Genomic DNA, 22936 nt, shown 5'->3' with positions numbered 1-22936 from the left:
GTACTACAACCATCTTTTTATATGATTTCGCACAGGTAGAAAAAGAAGGTGGAAAACCAACCTCATGTGAGCCACCCCATCACTGGTTCAGCAGGCTGGCAGTATCTCTCTGCAATATACACACAGGGACTTTGGGAAGCGGGCCCCATTTCATTAAAGGTGAAAAGGCCAAAATGTAAAATGTCCTATCCATCATGGAAGTGGTATTAATAACAGGAATAGCAGTTACATAACAAACATCGGTGTCCATGATGCAAGGGGAAGAAGAAACCCATTAAGATGCAGTCATTGTTACTCTGCATCCACAACAGGCAGCCCAACCACATTCACCTACCTTTTGGTCAAAATAACAAAACACAACAGATTTTAATTTTATTTTTTTAAAAAATAAAAATAAAACGGTCAGCTTGTATTGAAAATATCTCTGTAAAAAACACCTGTAATACTGTAAGTTAGTACCAATACAAAACAGATCAATCTTAAATTTCTTTAAACTGTTAAACTTTATTATAAATTAAAATTTCTTTACAAAAAATTGCACATAATTGACCACTCTTAGGTTCTGATGCACTGGCATTTGCAATAGTTTCTTTAATCTTCAAGTTTAATAGTCTCTGCCGTGAGTCCAATGCAGAAAAGGGCAGTAAGCAACCCTCTTAGAGCCTTCAAGTGCAAGAAGCATACTTGTGGCCACGGCAGTTACACTTTCCTTAAGAGCGGCTGCTTTTGTTTTAAATCCTGTAATGAAAAAGTCTCAAAAAAGGTTTAAAAAAGGAAAACCCCAAAATGGACTACTTGCTTTTTACTGTAAACACAGCCCAGTAAATTAATCCCAAACACAGATCTCTCAGGCATCAGCGAGAGTGTCAAGTGAATCAGGAACAGCAAAATAAAGAAAACAGAAAATAAAAAGAAAACATAAAAAAATAATGTCTGTCATTTTGATTAACTATACTTACGTAGATGACGTTATGAGAATCTGGCAGGGCCCAGAAGCAAGGCCAGACAGGGAGTTCATTTTTCCAGAGGAGGGTCACGTTAATTGTTTCCAGGTTCAAGGAAAGCAGACTGGAGACTCGATATGCTCAGCAATACTCATCTGCCTTACACAGATCTTAGGCATGGATCAGCCTGAAGAATCATTCAACTGATTTTGGCATTTAATAGGACTTATGGCTGACCGTACCCAGCGTTCAGTGATTCTTGCTTTCTGTTCTGTAAGTGTTTAAATTTAAAAGCTCATCTAGGCTGACTCCAACCTCTTGGCACTTGGAAACTAGTTTTCTCAGGTTATCAGTTTTACCTCCTCCTGATGCTTCAAACAAGAGTTGCTGTAAGAGATGGGGAAGCAGACATAAGATTTAGCCAAAGCTTGGGCATCACCACATCTATGGATATGGGATATGCAGAAAATTTATATGAAACCTCAAACTAAATCATAAGGAGAAAACATTACATCTTTCCACAGTGTTGCACATAGAGGTAACTTCTGAAGGGCTCTCTGATATAAATGATGGACCTGTAAAATAAACACAAGTATTAAAAGTCAGCACAATTTCATGCACTCAAAATGAGTATTTTGAAGCACAGTAATGTCTTGCGATAGTTTTTAAAAATCTTTTTTTAAAAAAAGTTTAAGAGTCAAGCATTAAATCGCTACTAAAAGCAAAGGCAAGTTTATATCTGACCTTAATTCTGACCCTTGCATGCACACGATTAACTACACGAGGACATTCTATTTTTCTTCACAAGATTCTTGCCTCATTCATTGCACAGGATGGAACACACTCAGGGAATGAAGCAGCTTATTGAATATTTTCCTTTCACCACTCATTATGTAGTCTCAAGGTCTTGCTTATTGCTTACCATCCCAACCCTGCAATGAAAGTAACTGTTTCATAGGCTTTTCTCCTTCAGCATCTACCTATCTGTGCTTTAACAATCATTATGAATCTTTGCAACTTCATAAAAAGAAAAAAATTGTTTTACTACTTTATGGTTGGAAACAGGACAAAAATGTTGGATGCAAGACTCTAGTCTCCTTCAACTACTGGTATCTAAAGTACCAACTTTAATCAAAAAGTCATTAGGGGAGCTATTTGTTGGCATTTTAAATACTCATACCCATTTTTACATTATTTTAGCAAACCTTTACATGACCTCTGCAAGGAAAAATGATGGGTTCTCCGGGAACAGGAAATCCAGAATCTGAATCACAAGTAAGTTTTTAAACAATAGCCTATTTGTTTACTAGAAAATCCAGTTATCTGATGCAGTCACTGATTTGTGTAAACAGCTGTAAGTGCTCACTACATCCCAAACTAAATGGCCACAAAAAACCTCAACTGCACTGTGTGTGCCTACTTCAGTGATTTTATTCCACACTGTATAGTTAGTCAAGTGGCTGCAGAAGAAACTCACAAGATTTCTTCTGGGTGTAATCCAGCTACAATGTACTACAAATGCCTTCATTTTAATTGTTCACTTTAAGGACCCTGTTTCTGATTCATTTGAAATATGTTTTCTAACTTTCTAACCAAACAAAGCAGGGATCTTTTTAAGTCATCAGCCTCGCTATAGGCAGCACCTTAAAACGTAGTCCATCTAATACAATGACTGAAGCAGGGATCTGCGACTAATTACAGATTACACCAAACCATCAACACAGAGACAGAATTAAGGTTGAATAGGCAACCATGCCTTTGATATCTCCTGACTTTGAACTATTTGATCTTACAAACCAAATAACTGTCTGCTTAGGGGATGTTCTTTTTAAACATTCTAGGAGACAGTAAAAAAAGGACAGAAAAGATTTCATACGTCAGTCTAACAATAGCCATGCTATTAACTATGGCTCAGTTAAACCTTTAATACTGTTTCAAAAAAAAAAAAAAAAAAGACTACTGACAGAAGAGAAGGATGCTGAGAATCAGCCACTATGGGAATGACACAAAACAAGACACAGCAAAGTAGCAGCTCAGAAACACCACAAGCAGTGGTGAGTCACAAACCCAGGGCCTTGTAAGCCCCCCAATACACCATCTTTCCAAAGGCAGAAGGATATTTTGAAGGTGACAGCAACAATACCAGGAAGATCCATTCTGTTTGAACTGAAAAGTGACTCAGTTGCTGTGCCACAAACCTCTTGTATTTGTATATAGAGCAATAAAAATATTTCACTCCCCAAAGTACCAAGGAACAAGCCTGCTATTTTTGGGGGAGAAAAAGAACTGATGTCTTTGCTGAGGTTAAGAACTACTCAAACTCTCTACATACACTGGCTTGACAGACCCACCCTTCCAACTAGTTGTAAAAACAGTCATTAGCATCTTCCAGCACAACAATGCTTCCTTCACTCTACTGTATTTTGAAGTGCTAGCAATCTCCTCCAGGTAAGAAGAAAAATAAAGCGGAAGAAGAATACAGCCCCCCCCCCAGTAAGGGAAAGATACACACAAACAGTGCACACAGTTACTCGCAATATAATCCATTCTACCTTGATTGTCAAAGACATTTCTTACACTTGAGGCAAACGCTTCAGTGTTTATACATAGAGTATTACAACTGTCTAGAAACGCTGGGTTTAAGAGACAACCACTGCTTCAGATAAAGCCAAGGTATGAAAAGTTCTACAAAATCTTATAATTACTCATTTTAGTAAGCTGTATTGACTTACTTCTCTTTGTCCCATTAGAAAGCATTCGGCAGCAATGGCTCTGAGGAGAAGAAATATATAAAAATATTTATTCTTGAATTATTTTAAATGCCATTACTGGCAGAACACTGACTGTGGAATGGAATTACAAATTCCTTAAGAAACTTGACTAACTTCCAATGATGTTAATCTACAGTGAAAAGATAAAAATAGCCATTTTTTAAAGACAACCTTACATGAGCAAGACATTTCAGTGGTTCCCCATTATGAACAAACACTGAAGAAAAAGATCAGTTCAGCATCACTGGATAATGAAGATTACTGCTATTGTGATATATAAAGGGGGGGGTAGAGAGGGGAGACAGAAGTCAATAGTTGAATTAAAAAGGCAACTTGTAAATACATCATTCATATTTATCTGCATAATATCCATTCACGTAAGTTTCCCCAAGAGGGAATTTAATTTCTCATTTTAAAGAAGTGACAGTCCCTCTGTCTGTTCTAACAGTTACTGTTTAAATAATAAGCTAATGAAAGAGAGACTTCCAGTACAAGCCCAATTGGAAGGACGTTTCAGATTTACCTTTGTGATGTAAACCTTATAAACAAAAGCAATATCTATGAAAACAGATGTATGACTGTTGCATTACATTTTCCAGATGGCCAGGCATGTTGGGATATTATATGTAAACATCTTGGCTTGCAGTTTCAGAATTTGAACATTGCTCTCCTCCCAGTATCGCAGAAGCAGTCTGTAAAAGGCATTCATGAGAAAGGAACACTGCTCTAATCACTGGGAACAGAAAAGCAATCCAAAGATACAAACACATTACGCAAAGTGTATTATACCTAATCTGAGCCAAGAGTTCCAAGTAGGAAAAAAACCAAGCCACCATATACAGTATTAACTGAACACACTCTCAGAACAAAACAAAAAAAGATACTTTCAAAGAATAATGAAGAAGCGTGAAATTAGAGGAAATATCATCTTGACACAAGATCCATTTTCAGCATGCACAAGGTAACTGCATATTTGAAAGGAGGCTAACTAGTTTTATAGGCATGTGGCTAGAAGATACTGTTCAGTCAGTTCTGCTCACCCATTTCATGTAGTATCAACACTGTCTAAGGGAGCTGCAAGTTCCATCTAGACAGAATCGCAACTTGGTTTAAAATGCAGCCATTCAACTTCATGTACCAAAGGCAGGTGTGTCATACTCTCCCCATGCCCCCAACCACACACACTTATTTCAAGTCTTGCTTGGAATTCTTTGGGGTCACTGTTGATGATCAGCAGTAAGTGTTTGGGGACTTTTCAAAAGTATTCAATCAAATGTTCGTGAGTTCACTGCAGCTGAATACGGTAAAACATGGACTCTAATCCTGGAAGAGTACATTTGGACATACCATTCAAGTAAGAATCAATGCGAAGCTTACGTTAACTCTTTGTTTCCTGTACGATTTTTTTCAAAATAAAGAAAGGTTTCTCTCTGCTAAATAAATGTCAAGTTAAGACAAGGTAGCACTGGTGCATCCGTTTTCATTTGTTCTATGCTGGAACTATAGTTTTAATACATCATGGAGTAGCAACAAGATTTTAATATATATATGACATTTCTCTGCACACTTGAAATTCTGACCATCTGTACTCATCATGTAAAATGCTGTTAATTCCTGTGTAACTATAACCTTTCTGTAGATAGAACAGAACCCTGTCAAACAGAAGACAGACTGAGATGGTGTCAGAAGGCACAATGTGCCTCAAGCAACATGCAGCAATAGAGGAAGTTTTACTTTTATAGTAGAAAGCAAAGCATGCATGTCTTGCATAAAAAACCCAGTAGTTATGTTAAACAGCTGTTTGTCTTTATTACAAGTATTTTCACATACCTCAGGGCAAGTCCAGGATTAGCAGGCATGGTAGAACAAAACCGTTCCAAGGTTTTGGAATGTTGAGATTTTGGAATGCAGCTCAAATAGAAGAGAATTACCTGCAGAATTTGAATTACAAACATTAATCTACTTCATCACTGTCTGATTTTGCTAAGAATAATGGAATGACAAACCATAAACATTATGACTAAGTTACTACCTACAAACCTTATCCCTCAAGAGTACAGAAATCACTTTGTGTAATAAAAAGTTAGTGTCAAGTTGCTAACACCACATATTTTAGTCCTTCTAGCCTGCTTTTAGTGAGAGAAATGCACTGGATGTTAGCAAATTGGGACCCAGGATTTCTAAAAATTTTATTCTGTCTGTACAAGTGCTCAACTAGGTTTTACTTCTACTTTATTTCTTCTGTTTCTCAACCACTGTAATCTCTATGATCAAAACTGACAGCTTAAAAACTGTTCTCCATCTGCCAGCGTTATAGCTCTGCAGACCCATCTTGCTCGACCACCTCTTCCCTCCCTTACACATTTTCTCTTTCCATTAACGGCCGTTTCATTAACGGCTGTAGTCACAGTATTAAAATATACCATAATAAAGTTTCTTTGCCTTACACACCCTTTATTCAAAAGGTCACTGCTAGATACTCTTCTGCTCAGAACACCATTTTTCTCATACTTTTTTCTTTTTCTAATAATTCCTGTCTCTCAGTGTTCATATACTACTAGTGCTGTATTTGAACAGGTAAGTTATACGGGTAGCTGCTAAAAGGTCATCAGTCTAATTAAAAACTGTCCACAGACACATTTTTTACCTTATTATGAAACTCGTAATTGGTCCAATAATCAGCAGTACTAAAAGGAATTGGGTATCGTGTGGGGACTGTAACCAGACATCTGTTCACTAGGTCAGTGAAAAGCTTGAATTCTTGAGCTTTGTTGTTGGATCCAACAACTTTGCTATTGATAAAAACAAGGTAACTGGAAGGGAAAAAAAAAAAAAAAAAGAAAAAAGATGGTTCTGGTAGCCTTCACTTAATAGTTTTGAAATTAATTTACCTTCCTCCCTTAAGAACTTACTCCAGCCAGATGTTCTGAACAGTCTCCTGCTGCATTACTGCCCCCAGAGCTGCTTCATAAGCATCCAGTGCTTCACCAACACTTGCGTGAAGAGACTGGCACAAACTGTTAATATTAAAAGTTGAAAATGGTTATGTCAAAAACAACGGATGTTCTTAACATATTAAGAGTAAGAAACAATGAAGAACTTCCCCATTCTGAGATGCAAGAAAAAACAGTGTTTTCAGTTTAGCAGTATTATGGACTGATTTACCCATTTTAAGAAGTTGACTGATAAGTCTCAACTGCAGATAGTAAGGAGTAACACAGAAACCATGTAATTTAAAATGCAGCTCAACTTAAATGGAAATTAAATATTATGAATTGTCCTCTAATCGTGTAGAGTACCCTTTTATTTATTAAGCCTTCTAATAGAGATGGCTCTGACTGCTACAGAACGGAGACAACTCCTGAGTGAGTTTGGAAAGCTCCGGAACAATAAATTTCAAAGCTGGATTAAAACCACTTGAGAAATGGTATCAGAAACTGTTGCAATAAAATAAGTGTTTTGGAACAAATACGACTGGAGATCTGGGGTAGAACTATGCTAATCATGGCAGGGAAAAAGCCCTGACAAGAACAGTTTAAAAAAAACCTACAACCTTAATTTTGTTCCACATTTCCTCAAAGAAACATACAGTTAGACCAACATATAGGACCTCAAAGAGAGAGGCAGACACATTGTTTGACCAAGATTCAGCGAATAATCCCCATTTCAAAATGTAAAGTAACAGTGAAAAAAAAAAAGGTAAGACTTTCAGTAAGTCACAGAGAAAAACACACCTCACGAAGAGGAAGAATACATGAATATAAAATAAGATAGGCCTGATGTAGCTACCTTGCCACAGAACCCTCCATGACTATGGTCACATAATCAGACTGCCTGATTCTACTCCCACCTTGCCCAGGAACACAAGCTGTATCACCCATTTGCTACTCTTTCTAGAACAGTGTGTGCGTATGTGTATGCAAACATATATGAAGAGACATACAGCAATCTTTTCAAGTAAAAAATCACTCCTTGAGCTTTGAGGCTTTGCTGATTTCGTTCTATTTTCACTTGGTAAAACTGAACTTGTCTTTTGCCCTCTGTAGCTGAAAAAATGAAAGACAGATACATAGGCCCAAATACACAGGCACTCATTGTACCAAAACTCAACCACAAAAGACACTCGATTATTAGCTCTGAAAGTAATTTAGGTACTTACTTCAAAAGCACTAATTTTCCTTCGAAGCACATACTAAAATACAAGAGCATCTGAGCGTAGAGTTAAGGTCCCCAAGTGACTGAGCGTAGAGTTAAGGTCCCCAAGTGACTGAGCGTAGAGTTAAGGTCCCCAAGTGACTAAGCTGTGACCTCAAGTGTCTTTCTAACAATGTTTCTACTGTGCAACTACCAAACCTAAAATTGAACTTGTGAAAAAATATTTTCTATTAAAAAAATAATTTAAATTGGTATTAATGGACAATATAAAAAGAATACATTAAGATAGCTTAATCTAAACCTTATATAAGAATTCTTGAAAACCACACATTTTACCTGTTTGTAAGTTGTCCACCAATTAAAAACTATAAGCAACAGTGTTGAAGGAGTTCTGAGGAATCCTCACTCAGTATCTGTAGTATTATCATCTTTGCCCTTTTACTGATCTGAAAAGCCAAATAGCTACTTGTGAAGATGGACAAACCCAGACCTCAGTGTCAAACTTAAGCAGCTTAAGTCAACATCTCAGCAACCACAGTTATACTAGTGGAAGTTACCAATGGCCAATACTTCGGTGCCTGCCAATCCTGGATACTGCTGCTATCAAAAGGAATGGTGGGAGAAACAGGGGGGAAAAAAAACAACAAAAAACCTGCATATAACTGACAAAGATCTGTCACCTTTGCAGTCCCTTGCAAAGGAAAAGGTCACTTTGCTGTATTTGCTACAGTGGCTAGTTCCAACTTTTATAGTCTGTTAATAGTAGCTCCAAAAACAGCTGGAAGAGTAGGTCAGCAAAGGTGGGGAGACAAGGGCTAAACTAAGTTAAACATAGTGGGGGAAACTGTTGTAAAATAAAAGGGGAACAACTGAAAGCTAGGAGAAAAAAAGAACACTACTAGCAGCAGCAACCTAAAACAAAAGTAAAACAACAAAGAAAATTTCATGAGATGAACACACCTATTACTGTTTCCATAGGGCAGAAATTCTGAAAGATTTCTCAAGTGGAAAATTTAAGTTTGTGTGCAATTCACAGTTCCATAAAATTGTCTCTGTCGTGCAGCAGGCAGGTAGGTTCTCTAAGGAATGGCAGATCATTTACTGAGAGAACCCAAAGCGATATACCCTTAAGCAAGTAACAAATGTTCTGCTTTTGAAAATGCAATTTACTGAGACCCAATAGCTGTTTCTCAGAAATACTTCATAAAGTCTCACCAGTAGATCTGCCACAGAAATGGGATTTGCTGGTTTACAACATCATCTGTAAGATGTTCTTTATAGAGAGGTGATGTAAATTCAATTGGCATTGGAAAATTCAAGAGATATCTACAAGAGAAAGAAGTAGTAGTAAACGGGAATATCCCTCTACATGGAAGAGTCCTGTGCAGAAGTAACATTTAGTTCTGAAGTCCAGGTCATGGGACATGAAAAAAACATGCACTTTTCCTAGATTTTCGTTTAACTCCATCCAGATACAATTTATATAAAAAGCATTATACTGAAATATAAAAATAGTTGAATACAGAAAGCATGTAGTTCCTCATTATGTACAAAGTTAAATGTTGCTTTATATCTCAGACTTCCCCAACCCCACATAAAATAAATCAAGTACAATCACCTATATACAATCAGCTAAGCTGCACTCTCAGTACTAAGTTTAACGTAAACGAGTGTTAAGCACAAATAAAATCTAACACCTAACTTGGAAATAAAAACATTTCAAACATCTGCATAAGCTTTATCAAAGTAGGTGTTCCTTTGAAGGCCTTCAGAGGCATCTGTTTTGACTATAGGGAAGCTGCATATTTCAAAACTTCAGTAAGTCTCTCAATTAGGTGCTAAAATTCAAGCAGAAAATCAGCTGGCTAATTACAAACCTGTGCCTTTTCAGCAGTAATAATAATCTGCTGATTAACAGCATGCTCAAACCCTGGATTGAGCTCTTTTTAGGGATGCAATTTTAGGCTCACAGCTTTGGAAGACAAAACAAAACAACACAACACAACTTTGGCACACACAATTGATTTTCATTGCCCAAATCCAGACTTCAAACCTGCTGGCTGTTTCATCTTCAGATCCTTCTGGTTTTACAATTCAGTGTATATACACAAACAACAAGTACAAATATTATGAACCACCAAATCATAATTCACTGAAGTTTTAGAAAAACATGCCAAGCTAAAACCAGATGAGTTTAAAAGTTTTTGACTGTCTTTTTTTCCAAAAAAAAATGCCAGTATTATCAAAATTTAAATAGAAAAAAATATTCTAGGTGTACCTTAAGAGATCCATGGGACCATGCTGTTGGCATGTATTCTCAAAGAAAGCTCCCACAAAATCTTGCAACAGTGGAAGAATACTGCTTGACCTTTCCTGTTTTGGGGTTTTATTTTTTTAAAAATAAAATAAAAATTAAACATTAACCTGAAAACGACAAGAACAATTTAAGCACAATAAGTAACAAGTGGTGCGTCTATCTCTGCAGTGCTCCATTGTCTTCATTCTTGAAAGAATGAAGATTAACTGGGTCAGTCAGCAGGTAGCAGAAAAAAAGCTGTAAACATATTAAGCGTTTACTGTTAAAGTCTATTATTCTTGCTTAAGGATATTAACACTGGATTAAAACAATCTGACCTATATATTTATGATTTTATCTAATTCCAGTTATCTTTAGTCATGTCACTAATCTTGCCAATTGTACTTTTCCCATCTATATAAAGAGTAGTAGATATTACAAAAAATATCAAAAAGATTAATCGATTTGATAAGTGTTTGAAACAACACACAAACTCCAAACTTCATAAAGCCAATAGACCAACAAAGTGAGTTTTGGAGTGGAGTATTACCTGTGAAACAAGGAATTTACAGAACTGATAAAAAATTTCTGCATTCTGAGGATTCTTCTCAAAAGCTCCAATCCACACTTTGTAGGCATTGTCACTCTGCTCCATCTGCAAATACAAGGTGGCCAAACTCTCCAAGAGCTGACAGTTGTTAGGGCAGAGCTCCAATAAAGATCTACAAAGTTCTGTAGCAGACTCCCACCTTAAAGAAAAGTAAAGGTAAGTTTTCAAGACAGCAGAGTTGAGTAGTCAAATTAAAAATGTCTTGAAACAACTTACCTTTCAAGAAGTTTCAGCAAAGCTATCATGTTTCTGTAGAGAGGAAAGCAGATAGCTATTCTTTTGTCAGCCTCAAGGCTTTCATCAGTACATGTTTTGACTGCATCTTTAAAACAAAAGTATAAAATCAATACCTTTATACCTGAAGCAATGTCAAAGTTATTTATAAGACTTAACATAATAAAAAAGTCTCATTTAAAATAATGAAAATACTTAAGTGTGGAAAGGTATTTAAGAGTGCTGCTTTTGCAAATTATTAAAAAAAGGAAGCTGATAATCTTTGGAAAAGCTTTCTTAACACTTATCACTGAAGTGCAAAGACCAAAGTCTTCCACAAGTTTCATCCTTTGTTCATTTAAAAAACAGAAAACATCCTGCCAACAAAATGTTAAAGCCATATTACAAATAGCAGCGTATCACTATATTTAAAACTATATTCCAGGATTTCCAGCATAGCTGCTGAAAGTTATTAAGGCAAAAGCTAGTATAGGATATTGTATTTCTTCTCAGCATAATAAAAAGCTACCCAACAATGAACACCCCATTATCATGGCTAGAGACCTTCACTCCCACAGCTGGGCTACTCAGTCTATCCTTGAGTATTTCCACACTGCATTACCACTTGCAGCATAGATACAGCCTCAGTGGCAATTCAATATTACTGCTGGCTAACACACCAAGTACTGACGTTTATACATTGCTATTATGAAGTCCACCTCTGGCAGCACCACAAGTCAAGAATTCAGTCTCTTCTAGTATCTTCATTTTACATGTTTAAAAAAATTAATCAGTTTACTTAAAACTTTGAATGAATACAAACACATAGATTTTCCTGCCTCTTCTAAGGCAACACTAATCTTCCAGGAAAGAAACTTTCCAGTAGATATACCCCATGGAGGGAGGGAGGATAAGGGAGAGAATGACAACAGAAGCTTGGCTTGCCATAAAGCTAGTTTTCTTGGGTTTATGGAAGCAATGTCGTACTGTCACAAGCCACTGGTCTTTATCTTAATAGAATATCATAGTTCAAAGAAAAGGCTATGGTTTTGAACCATAGACGAAAAACTCAGTGTATGTATTAATTACCCAAGAACACAGACTTTCTGAACTGCTCTGTTGAAATAAACATGAAATATTCACTGGATGAATCCCGATGGCTTAACACAGTCATCGGCAATACTGCGCTGCCTTGAAATTCTAAAAGCAAGTAACATATTAAGTCGTTTACCCCCTTCATCTTACCTTCAAACATAGCTAACAGCGTATCAGGATCGGTCTTCACATCTTGAACTGTCTGCCATGGTATTAAAAACGGCTCTTTGTTCACAATCCTTGAAGGACTGACGTTAGCTGGATCATAGAACTTGACTGGGAGAATGCCGAATTCAGTTAGATGTATGTAAGCCAGCCAAGCCAAGCACCGGTCACTTGCAGTAAGGCGTTCCGATATTATCTTTTCATTTGCTGATTTTAAAGCATTCTGTAAAGATCAAAAAATGTATGTTGTATTTCAACCATAAAATCTTTAAGATCTAGCAATGAAAAAAGGAAACAGGAAAAGTAAGTTTTAATATTCTCAAATCTTTTCCATAGAAGTAACAGGAACTAATTCTTTACATCACTTTTATATCTTCCTTATGTAAATGTGTGACTGTTTTCAAATCATATTTGTAATTTCTAATAAAAGGTTTAGAAAAACTGTATAGAAGATTTTTATTTGGAAAAGTGAACAGAGATAAGACTTTGAAGACATGCATCCCCCAACATGTGCTCCATTTTTCTGCTTAATTCTTGGGCAATTACTTCCAGTTGCACAGAAATAATAAGTTAGCTCTAGCGACAACTCATTAACAAACTGGATTCAACTTGCTATACCCTACTGGGGCTTGTGGGTTTGGGGGTTTTTTTTGTTTGTTTGTTGGGGTTTGGGTTTTTTTATTAAGTTCTAGTTTTACAGCTACTAAGTTAGAGCTATCCAGGTCTACTGAAAGCACCACCATCTGTATACATATTGTTTAAAAAAATGTTGGAATCATTACTGAAAACAAGGATACTGCTTCAAATTTTCCTACCAGTCATATACAAAACTACAATAGCCCAGTAAATTGGCAGATGCCAAATAAAATCATTAGAGCATACAATTAAACAAAGCCTAATTACAACTGCTCCTAAAACAGAACAGAATCTCACAGCCAGTGACGTGCCAACATTTTTCTGGATAAATGCAGTACATTCAAAGAATGTAATTTGCAAGTACTTTCATTCCTTTGAAAGTTAGGCAAAATTCAGCAGGACGCTTGTCCTGTAATGGGCAAAACCTGAATTTTCAAAAATGCCACTTACTCACCCGTCAAAATATTTGCTTCTGAAAACTTGAAAGCAAATCTTCTGAGCGACATGTTGCTACTTACTCTGAATTAGCATTTAGTTAGAAATTAACTTCTCTTAAATATGGTTAAATAATCTCTCCCCAAGACATTCTTTTCAACTATGCATTTCAGAATGTATACAGTAATATGTTTGCTTTTATAATGATGCTTTGGGGAAAGTAAGGGGAAACCAGTGTATGTTATTCTCCCATATACACTGGATTTCCACATCAATTTGACACAATTGTGTTTTTTCTCCCTGTCTTTTTGTTCATTCGGTCAAACATTCAGAGTCACATGTACTGCTGTGTTTAGAATAGATTCTGGAGAAAATCAACACAGCATTACATTTTTCTATTTAAACTGGAGCTAGAAAAAAAGCATTACAGCCTTGAACTACACAACTGAGAAAAGTGTTTTAGGGTGTCGCAAGCAACAGGCGCCACCTGCTGGTAAGAATGAACCAACCTTAATTCAAACCACAGCAGCACTCGGCACTCCATTTCTCTCACCTTCATTCACCATTTCTATCGTTCACAGAACAGTAAGTGTCCTAAATTCTTTCTCCAGTTGTAATAAAAGCCCGAGATAACTCCAAGATTTTGGAGTTCATGGGATCAATACAGTCTGATGGGATAAACAGAGCCTGATTTAACAGTCTTCCAGATTTTGGAGGGCAACACTCCTAGATAAATAACATACTATGTCCTTCCCCAAGAGCTACCGGTTGATAATTTCTGTAGCAATAAACATATGAGTACCAAAGGCAATACATTCCTCACAGGCCCTTCCCTGCAGAAATGCATTACACAGCTTGCCAGAAATAAAGTAGTACAGCAATTCTCTTGGAATTATTTTGACACGTAGTTGGTCTAGGCTATTAGTTACACAAGCAAAGCAAAACAAGGTAACAAGCCCCCCAGAGTATATCCAAATTTTACAATGGCATCGTATTTCAAAACAGAAGGCTCCAGGAGAATTCCTTCAGCAAATAAGGGAAGGAACAGTTATTCTGAAGTTGACACTATCGGAGCAACAGGTATTAGAAAAGTGAAGGTATGAAGAAAATTCCTGGGGTGGTAACCTAGAAGTTACCTGCAGCAGAACAAGAGCATTCTGATGTCTTCCAGTAAACAGGCTTAAGTGAACCCTGTACAGGAGAGTCTCCAGCAGCTGAAAAGACAGGAGATTTGGGTTTTCTTCTCCCTCTGTCACTTTCATTAGGAACTGTAGCATCCTCCCACATATGTAGTCTTTTCCATCAAAGGAATTCTCCAAATTCAAAAACTAGAGAGAAATAATTCATATTAATAATAAGAATACTAGTTATCCAAAGATTGTGATTCTAAGCTTGACATCTTTCACCACTTTAGGAACTGTATTTCCCCCTCTCACACCAATTTTTCAAATTAAACCTCAAAATCCACTGCTTAAATATTAAAGATCAAATAGTTGAAGTTAAATTTTGCAAGTTTAAGTAACAAAAAATAAGAAATGTAGCACCTTGTTTTTCAATAACTTATAATGCCTAAGGAAAAGCAATGGTTTCTACAAATACCCTGCAAACAGAACTTCAAATGGCTTCATCTTCTGATCAACTTAGGATTTTTCAGAAAGCTATAGCGCTTTTAATTTCACGCTTTCCCTATCATATGTACTGGTTTTTCAACAGTAAAAACCACACATTTCACGTGACACTTTAACTTACAGTCCACCAGATTTGGTAAGAGGGAGCATATTCCACTGCTGTTTCACACATTTCCTGTATCTCCTCCTTGGTTCCTCTTTTTGAGAAGAGTCTGAGGTAATGACACCAAATTTCAGGATTTTCTTTGTTGTTCTCAAGGGCTCGAGCCAAAACATTTAAAGTGGAATCTAAACACTCAGACGATGAGCTGTAAAAATTAAAAAAGTAGTCACATCAACTGTGTTAGCATTATCACACAATATCAAATATGAAAATGGATGCTTATAACTAGAATGGAAGTGACATACAGTCAAATCAGGTTTTTTCACATATGCTGACCTTTACTATGAAAGTTTTAAACTTTTAGAAAGTTTTCATCCTTCAAAGGTCATTATTAGGTGCAATCATCACAGTGCATGGAAAAACAAGTTTTCTAGGAAAAGAGTGTCAATTCAAGTAAGATTCCATTTTAATTGAAAAAGGGTAAGATTCATCTGTAAGCAAAAGTCTCAAGCTACCATCATACAAGGCACTTAAATCAGACTAAACAGTTTAAACAGAAATTTCAAAAGCTTAGTAAAGTTAGAATATTTTTGTTATGTATTAGATTTACTTTCTGCAGCCACTACATATAAGCTTTTATTTCAGGATTCTGTGCATGTCATGCATTTTTTATCTGCCTCTAAGCCATTGAAAAAAAGGCTATTTTACTTTTTGAGATAACTATCATAATACCAGCAAAGTAACACAAGATCAGCTGAAATAACCGACTATATTGCAAACCACAGAGCTGAGCTTTAATTCACAAACAAACTTTGATAAAATCATAGAAAGCTTCTGAGGTCATGTTTATTTTGGGAACATCTTTAGAAATTGTGTACATATTTATGAGAGGAAAAAACCCACACATCCCAAAAAACTAACACAGTTAACCATGTAGAAGGCTGATGCCTTCCCAACCCCTTCTATCACTACTGCCACCTACTAAACCACTCAGTTACTTCAGAGTACTGGGGAAGGGGAGGGTAGAGGAGGTGGCTGTTTTAAGATGCATTGCCTTCCATTAGATTTTCCCCCTTCTTCTCTTGGTCTTTTTCTAAGTATGCTTATATTTAGAAAATGTGCTCTTCTCACCCTGCCCCTTGCTAGTAGCATTTTCTTTTGAGTACTGATCTTTCTAGTTCTACACCTTCTAGTGTTCAGGCAGCTACTGACAGAGCTAAATTTATCTTTTGCAATATTTTCCATTATCCACATTTACACAAGGCTTTTAAAAGAAACCTGCTCCTCCCCATTCTCTTTTCTCACTGCTGCAGCTACTTAAGCCAGTACCATCATGGCAGGATTCCTACTGAAATTACCTGACTGCCAATAAAAACATGGTACCCTGCAGAATAATTTAAAGGAACAGAAACTGGAAAACCTGAGAAATCCAAGAGTTAAAAAACTACAAAACAAGAAACAGAGTGCTCAACTAGACCATTTCTACAGAGATAAAACCGCATCACAAAGCCGTTCTTATAAGAAAGCTTTCTGACTAAAGTAATTTCAAACATAATTCTAACCATTCACTCTGTATAGGAGAAACTGATTTAAGTTTATTGGTCCAGTGTATCAATGGAAGTACAACATTCCACTGTAATCTTGGTAATGCATTAAGCCATGCACTTCTCAAACACAGCTTCTCCCACACTACTTTCCTTGAACATTCATTCTGAATCAGAACCTACCTAAAGATAAACTGTCATTGTAATTTATTACTTGCGTACTAGACCGCATACAGTAGGAAGTCTAATCTATTTTTTAACCTGCTTTCAAGTAATAAATTATTTGTGGCATTGTTGAAGAAACAACATCAGAAACTCGATCACAGCAGCACGGGTAAAGCACAAAATCAAATAGAAAACGTAGCAGACTTACCCTTCATTTTGATTCAAGTATTTGTATGCAAGTTTAATCCAAAGTTGGACATCACAGGGGTTTTCTTGGACACTTGCCTCCAAGTTTGAAATGTCATCAGTCTCACTTGTAAAATACCGGATATCATCTGGAGTCACCACGGCATCAAGAGCGGGAGCTCTTTTTTTATGTTCTGTGGGATGAGCTGCAAACAAAAAAAAGAAGAAAGAATTTAAGTGTTTCTGTTCAAAAACGCAAGTGACCTGCAAGATCAGAACTCACAAAAAGGGTGCATTATATATTTCAAGTACAGTCACTGACCAGAGCAAAATACAGTTATTTCAATATCCTCTAAAAGTTAGAGCCATAAAGTCTGTAGAAAACTGGTTACATTTCAAATACAAAGGCAAGAAATAAACAGCAGTAAAAGGCTGCTTTGATCAACAGATACCAATTAAGGCAGTACATTAGGCAGCATTAGGAAACAGACATATCTGACAAAGGAAAATTTATCTCAATTCTGAGTCTCTGAAAGTCCTTTTTACTGGCTTCACCAACATACCCTAAAGCTCCCAGCTGCATGAGTCACAAGTGAAACACTGTCAGGTTACTGATACTCTAGCAAGCTTCCAAGTCTCAAATGCCATTTAAGAGCAGCTTTTTTTAACTCCTGACCTCAACACTAAATACTAACTCTGTACAAATTTGAGATAACCGAACACAAAGCTAGAAGACCTGCAAGGGAAAATTTTTTTAAAAAAAAATCCCAGTGATCTATGGGCAAAGCTTAAACATTCTAGGAAAATAGTTCCTTTTGTTCCTTTCAGAAAGGGGTAAGTAGAAATTTCACCTTAGCTTCCAGTCACACATTATACTAGCACGGGTTTTTATACTAGCACGTTTTTTTTCCACACCCCTTTTAACATAACAACTTCAAATCAAAGTTTATCCAAAATCTTATAAAGTTTTCATGCAGGAAATATGAAGCCAAGAGAGCTATTAAAAGAACTGGTTTTTCTAAGAAAAACTTTAAAAATTAGGTGTTGGAAAGAGGTTGGTAGGTATTTCCCTGCAGTACTTTTTTCATCCAGATTACCATATTTAATAGGTCCAATCAACTGTTCCTCTTCACTGCTGCTACTATCTAACAGAGGTTTTCTCCAGTACTTTGGTCTCCATTTCCTTTTATCTTTCCATGTTGTAAATGGAGGTGCTGTAAACAAAGTAGTAATAACTCTTTTACTTTTCTGTATTCAAGATTAAAACATCTTTGCTAATGAAAGTTTTAGATAAAAACATGCTGTGAATGCAACACAAGTGTATAAGTGTCAATGCTACTTATTTAAAATCTATTGTGCTCAAGCGCATAAGTCACTTTTCCAGACTGGACTCCAAAACTATTACTGCCTTAAAACAAACTCTGCTGCCTTAAGTTTACCATAAGCAGAATTTATAATACTGAGATAAATAAACTAAGCAAAAAAAAAAAAAAAACCACCACACTCTTGGTTTACAAAAATCATCAAGATACTTATATAACTGAAAAAGTTTATATTGTATTTAATCTACCATTTTACTTACTGTGACTTTTACTCTCATTGACATTGCTGGCCAGAAGAACAGCCATCTGATCCACTGACATACGGTCTCTGTTTATACCAAAAAGCTTTTCAACATATTTTTCTGAAACAAGAATATTTATAGCTTAGGTAAACACCTATATGAAAACGGATAGGGAACTTAACACCAATTTAGCACAACCTATGCTGAATTCATGAAACATGACTGCTTCAGGAAGTATGGTAATTTAACATACTAGAACAAAGAAATTAAAAACTAAAAAAAATTATGTTTGGTAACTTGCTTACATGGATAGTGTGTATATATATGTATATGTAACAATAGTGTTGTTATAAAATTCCAGCTCCACTGAAACAGACGAGCCCAGTAGTTATAAAAAGAAATGAGGAAGAGGAGAAGGTAAGATTCAATGCTCATTGCTCCCTAATCCCCTGAATCCAGTAAAAGCTTTGAGTGAAATATTCCATAGGTAAAACATTTTTTTTCCTTTCTGTAGACACCAAGGTAACTACCAACTGCAAAGGACTTAATTGGACAACTGCAGAAACCTATTTTTTCATGTAGCTGTATCTTTTACATTGCTTTACATAAAAGTCCTTGCAACCCAGAGCTTTATTAAAAGCCATTCCCTTCAGAAATTAATCTCTGCATACAAAAGTGAACAGAAGACTCAAAAACCTGTGGCAGTGCCGATTTCCTCATCAGTGCTTTTTTCGGAACAGCCAATCAGTTCTAAATTGTAAGACAGAATATCCTGAAACAGCTGCTTACGGTTAAGAGTGCAATCTTTCATGTGCTGCCTAAAACAAACAAAGAAGCAATTAATGTATTTATCACAGCAACAATTTAATAAGGCTTATAACTAGATTAAAGCTGGTTTCAGTACACACTCGGATGAAGCATGAAGAAAATTAGACCCACAAAAAACACAATAGCCCACTTTGAAATTTCTGCTAAATATGTCTGGGTCTTCTCTAAACTTACGCCTGCATCAGTATCTTAAATCCTAGTCTTCATTACTGCACTATGGCCTTACTCTTTAAAATAAACCTTTACACACTCATTTCACATACAACACAAAAACACAGTATTTGGAACTTTCCAGTTCCAACAAGGTAGTTAAGGTATCACCTTGCATTTAAAAAGATTCAAACTGTGGTTTGATGGTAACAGCTAAAAGCTGATCCAATAAGCTGTCTGCCACCGAAAAAAAGCAAAAAAAAAAAAAAAGCGCGAGCTGAAGTCCACTCCTATTACATTTTTCAGTAGTTAGGTTTCCGAACTGAGTTTATTCCTGACCAATTCCCATGCATTTGCTCTTGTACCAGCTTTTTAAATATACTGTTCAACATAACAAGCTATTTTTAATGTAACTCCACACCAGGTTTCAAAGTAACAACATTTAGCCAGCGAACACTCACGTTCCACTACTACAGTAGTGGAGGGTTGGGTTTTTGGTGGGGAGGATTTGGGTTTTTTTGGTTTTTGTTTTTGTTTTTTTACATAATCACATAGTATTTGGTATACACTTTATCTCAGTTAGCAGTATGATACATCTTCAGTGTGCTTAACAGTATCAATCACTACCTGAGGTATCACGGTCTGAAGTTTCACTGACACTATAAAGCAAGAGGAGTCCCATCTGAATTACAAGGCAACCAAAAGGTGAAATATTCTCTAAGAGTCCAAAGTGCTTTTCTAAACTTACATCTAAAGAGTCTCCTTTCTTCAAGGCTTAAAAGTTTTTCCTGCCAACCAAATATCTGCAATAAGGCATTAAAAATAACTTTTCTAGAATTTGTGCAAAGGATCATAAACTCAGACCTTTTGAAGAAATTAAAAACATGTGTAGTTTCAGCTTTGAATCAGACACCTAGAAGAGATGTTTAGTTCAAGTGAACAAATTTTAAAAAACTCACCACTGACAGTCATCATCATTACATGTGCCTGTTAAATCAAAACGGCAGAAACACTGTTTTGGCTCAATCATATTGCTATACGTTACTGAACTGAGGTACAGTTTTTCCTTGGTTCGAAAATATGGACTAAACCTAAAATGAAACAGTGAATTATTAAGACACAGTGTACATGGTAAGACATCAGTTTTACTAAACAAAACTTCCTATAAATAATTGCTACCTCTATATTAAATCTCATTATTTCCAACACCCCACTACTAACCAAAACCATCACTGATCTGCGAGTTAAGAGGAAGGTGAAAACAGCGAGAGAGGGAGGGAATAAAACAGTAGTCCTCAATCTATACAGATTCTGTTCTAGCGTTCTCTTCTGCCTTAAGTGCAGATCTTCATTCATATAAAAACAGAAAGCATAGTAACAATTCAGTAGGGAAAGCAAACTACTAAAACTGAATTTCAGTTTAGTTCTAGGAAATCTGCACTCATGCCCTAGTCAGCATAGGATTAATATCAAATAAAAGTTATGAAGAGAACCATTAAAGATTAACCTGAAAACAAGAGTGAAAAAATTCACATCACGTTTTAGAACGCATAAACAAAAACCAATCCGAGCAGAGCAGGCTAATGCTTGTTTTAAATCTTTAGCTGAAGTTCGACTATAACAATTTTGGAATGGCTAGCTCCTTAAGGAATAGAAGTCATAACCTACAAGTAGTTAAAATGAATACTCCTGTAAAACTAGCATCCTCAATCTTTTGCTACTTAACAGTATAGAAATAAAAAACTCAAAGCACATGGTCGGATTCAACTGCTCCAGTTTAAATTCCAGACTTCAGTTTTCTAAAATTTAATGGGTAGGAGCAAACATGTGATGGTAACTCTTGAAGCTAAGAGCTAGATGGCTCTCTAGTCAGCAGAGAGATGTGTCAAACTGATTAGACTTGCAGCTGCCTCCTTTAAGATGTGGTTATGCCTCTTTCCACTGAGCAGGAATCCAAAAAAATAGATGACTGGCTCAATCTCAACTCAAGACAATGTAACTCCTACCCAAGTTTAAAGACTGCATAATTAAAATACACTTATTAATTTTTTCCTGGATTTTAGACTGCTTAATACTGGACATAAAAATCCTGTTTTCAAATGCTTAACTATCGTTTTTTAAATTACTATATCGAACAACAATCCAGTTGCAGGGAACAGTCTGCAATACTATGTAAAAGCGGCAAACTGCATAAAAGCAAGGGACTTGTGCATAACAGGAAAAGTAACTACAATTGTCCCATTCCCGACAATAGACAAAACTGTTTCAGGATAATAAAGAATCTCAGAGGAACCTGTCTTTCTGTACACGCCTGGATACCAAAGAAGAGTGGTAAAGAATACCTGAACAAGAACACATATATGCAGAAGTCAAAGAGCTGCTCTACAGTCTTCATACCTGTAAGATTTAAATACTAGAAGAGGACTATGATACGGTCCAAATGGAAATGGTTTCACTTCACTTTGTTTATTTTGAGATGTAACAAAATCCATGTCCACTGAAATTTCCTAGGAAACAGATAAACAGATATACAGTAAGTGCAATACCAGCTAATAAAGACCATCCTCACCTTTAGTTTTAAAACTTTTACCTGACCACACAACAGATCTTCCTTAGGTACAACAAAGGCAGTACTTTTCAGTAGCAGCTCTTTCAAGCTGTCAGCTTTAGCATAAAGTTTTTTCAGTTCATCGATATTCAACCCAAGGAACAGCTCAGGCTCCTCTGATGCCTTTTTAGAAAGTTTGTTTATAGTTTCTTGTTTTGGAGTGTCCATGTGTTTAAGATTTGGTTTAGTGAAAGAATTAGATTCTCTGAAAGATCTCCTTCGTTCTCGGTTTGAATTAGACAGAACTTCATCATCAAAGTAGTTTTCTTCACTGTCCAAAGACAATTTATCCTGTGTAAGATCATGAAGTGATGGCTGAGGTAATGAAAACTCAGATTCCTCTTCTGTGTGAGGTGCAGTATTTGATTGTTCCTTGGTTTGAAGTGCACGGGCCTCTTTCAATTTCTGAATCTTTAGAGCATATTCATACTCTAGTTGCTGTAGTCGTTTTTTCTCTAGTGCAATCAATTCTGCTGAATGCTTTTTTGGACTTGATGCAGGGGAGTTCTCCAATTTCAACATTTTGCTTGGCTGGAAAGAAAAAAATTCCCTTTATTTCATTTTCACATTTACTGATCTATTGACAGGAGGTAAATGAAACGTGGGCAAGATATTTAATTCAGAGTTTATAAAAACAAATTTCAAACTCTTGCCAGAAAATTTCAGCAGACAGCAGGAAACCCACAAGTGTTTGCCACAATGCAAATGGCAGATTTTTTTGATAAAAATTACCCTACACAACGTACAGGGCTTCAACAGAAGTTCTGGATCGTTTTAAAAGGCAAGTTATAGAACAAGTATACACAATAGTGTTGGGAGGCATGGGGTGCAGGAAAGAAT

At 36.2% G+C, this 22936-nt stretch overlaps 1 protein-coding gene across 5 annotated transcripts in view; it reads right to left on the bottom strand.

Moving 5' to 3' along the window:
- Positions 1–484: 484 nt before the first annotated feature.
- ZFC3H1 (zinc finger C3H1-type containing) overlaps positions 485–22936 on the bottom strand; it is a 43035-nt gene continuing 20583 nt past the window's right edge. For 2 of the 5 annotated variants that reach the window (XM_027793366.2, XM_055807156.1), the window contains exons 15-35: positions 22079–22627; positions 21886–21995; positions 20448–20579; positions 19207–19328; positions 18529–18630; positions 18044–18160; positions 16969–17152; positions 15070–15256; positions 14457–14648; positions 12235–12472; positions 10993–11098; positions 10717–10915; positions 10149–10243; positions 9086–9196; positions 6628–6732; positions 6363–6528; positions 5546–5646; positions 4306–4407; positions 3677–3716; positions 1457–1519; positions 485–1331 (exon numbers count right to left, since the gene is read on the bottom strand). In XM_027793366.2, coding sequence (XP_027649167.2) covers positions 1194–1331; positions 1457–1519; positions 3677–3716; positions 4306–4407; positions 5546–5646; positions 6363–6528; positions 6628–6732; positions 9086–9196; positions 10149–10243; positions 10717–10915; positions 10993–11098; positions 12235–12472; positions 14457–14648; positions 15070–15256; positions 16969–17152; positions 18044–18160; positions 18529–18630; positions 19207–19328; positions 20448–20579; positions 21886–21995; positions 22079–22627 — 3159 coding nt within the window. In that variant the 3' untranslated portion in view covers positions 485–1193. Of the gene's footprint in view, positions 1332–1456; positions 1520–3676; positions 3717–4002; positions 5039–5545; positions 5647–6362; positions 6529–6627; positions 6733–9085; positions 9197–10148; positions 10244–10716; positions 10916–10992; positions 11099–12234; positions 12473–14456; positions 14649–15069; positions 15257–16968; positions 17153–18043; positions 18161–18528; positions 18631–19206; positions 19329–20447; positions 20580–21885; positions 21996–22078; positions 22628–22936 lie in introns of those variants that run through there. The other 3 variants (XR_008747660.1, XR_008747661.1, XM_055807158.1) reach the window with 3 other exon arrangements.

This window comes from Falco peregrinus, chromosome 6 (assembly GCF_023634155.1).
Source record: "Falco peregrinus isolate bFalPer1 chromosome 6, bFalPer1.pri, whole genome shotgun sequence".
NCBI lineage: Eukaryota > Metazoa > Chordata > Aves > Falconiformes > Falconidae > Falco > Falco peregrinus.
Note: the sequence above shows the minus strand (reverse complement) of the source record. Positions and strands in the feature narration are given on the sequence as shown.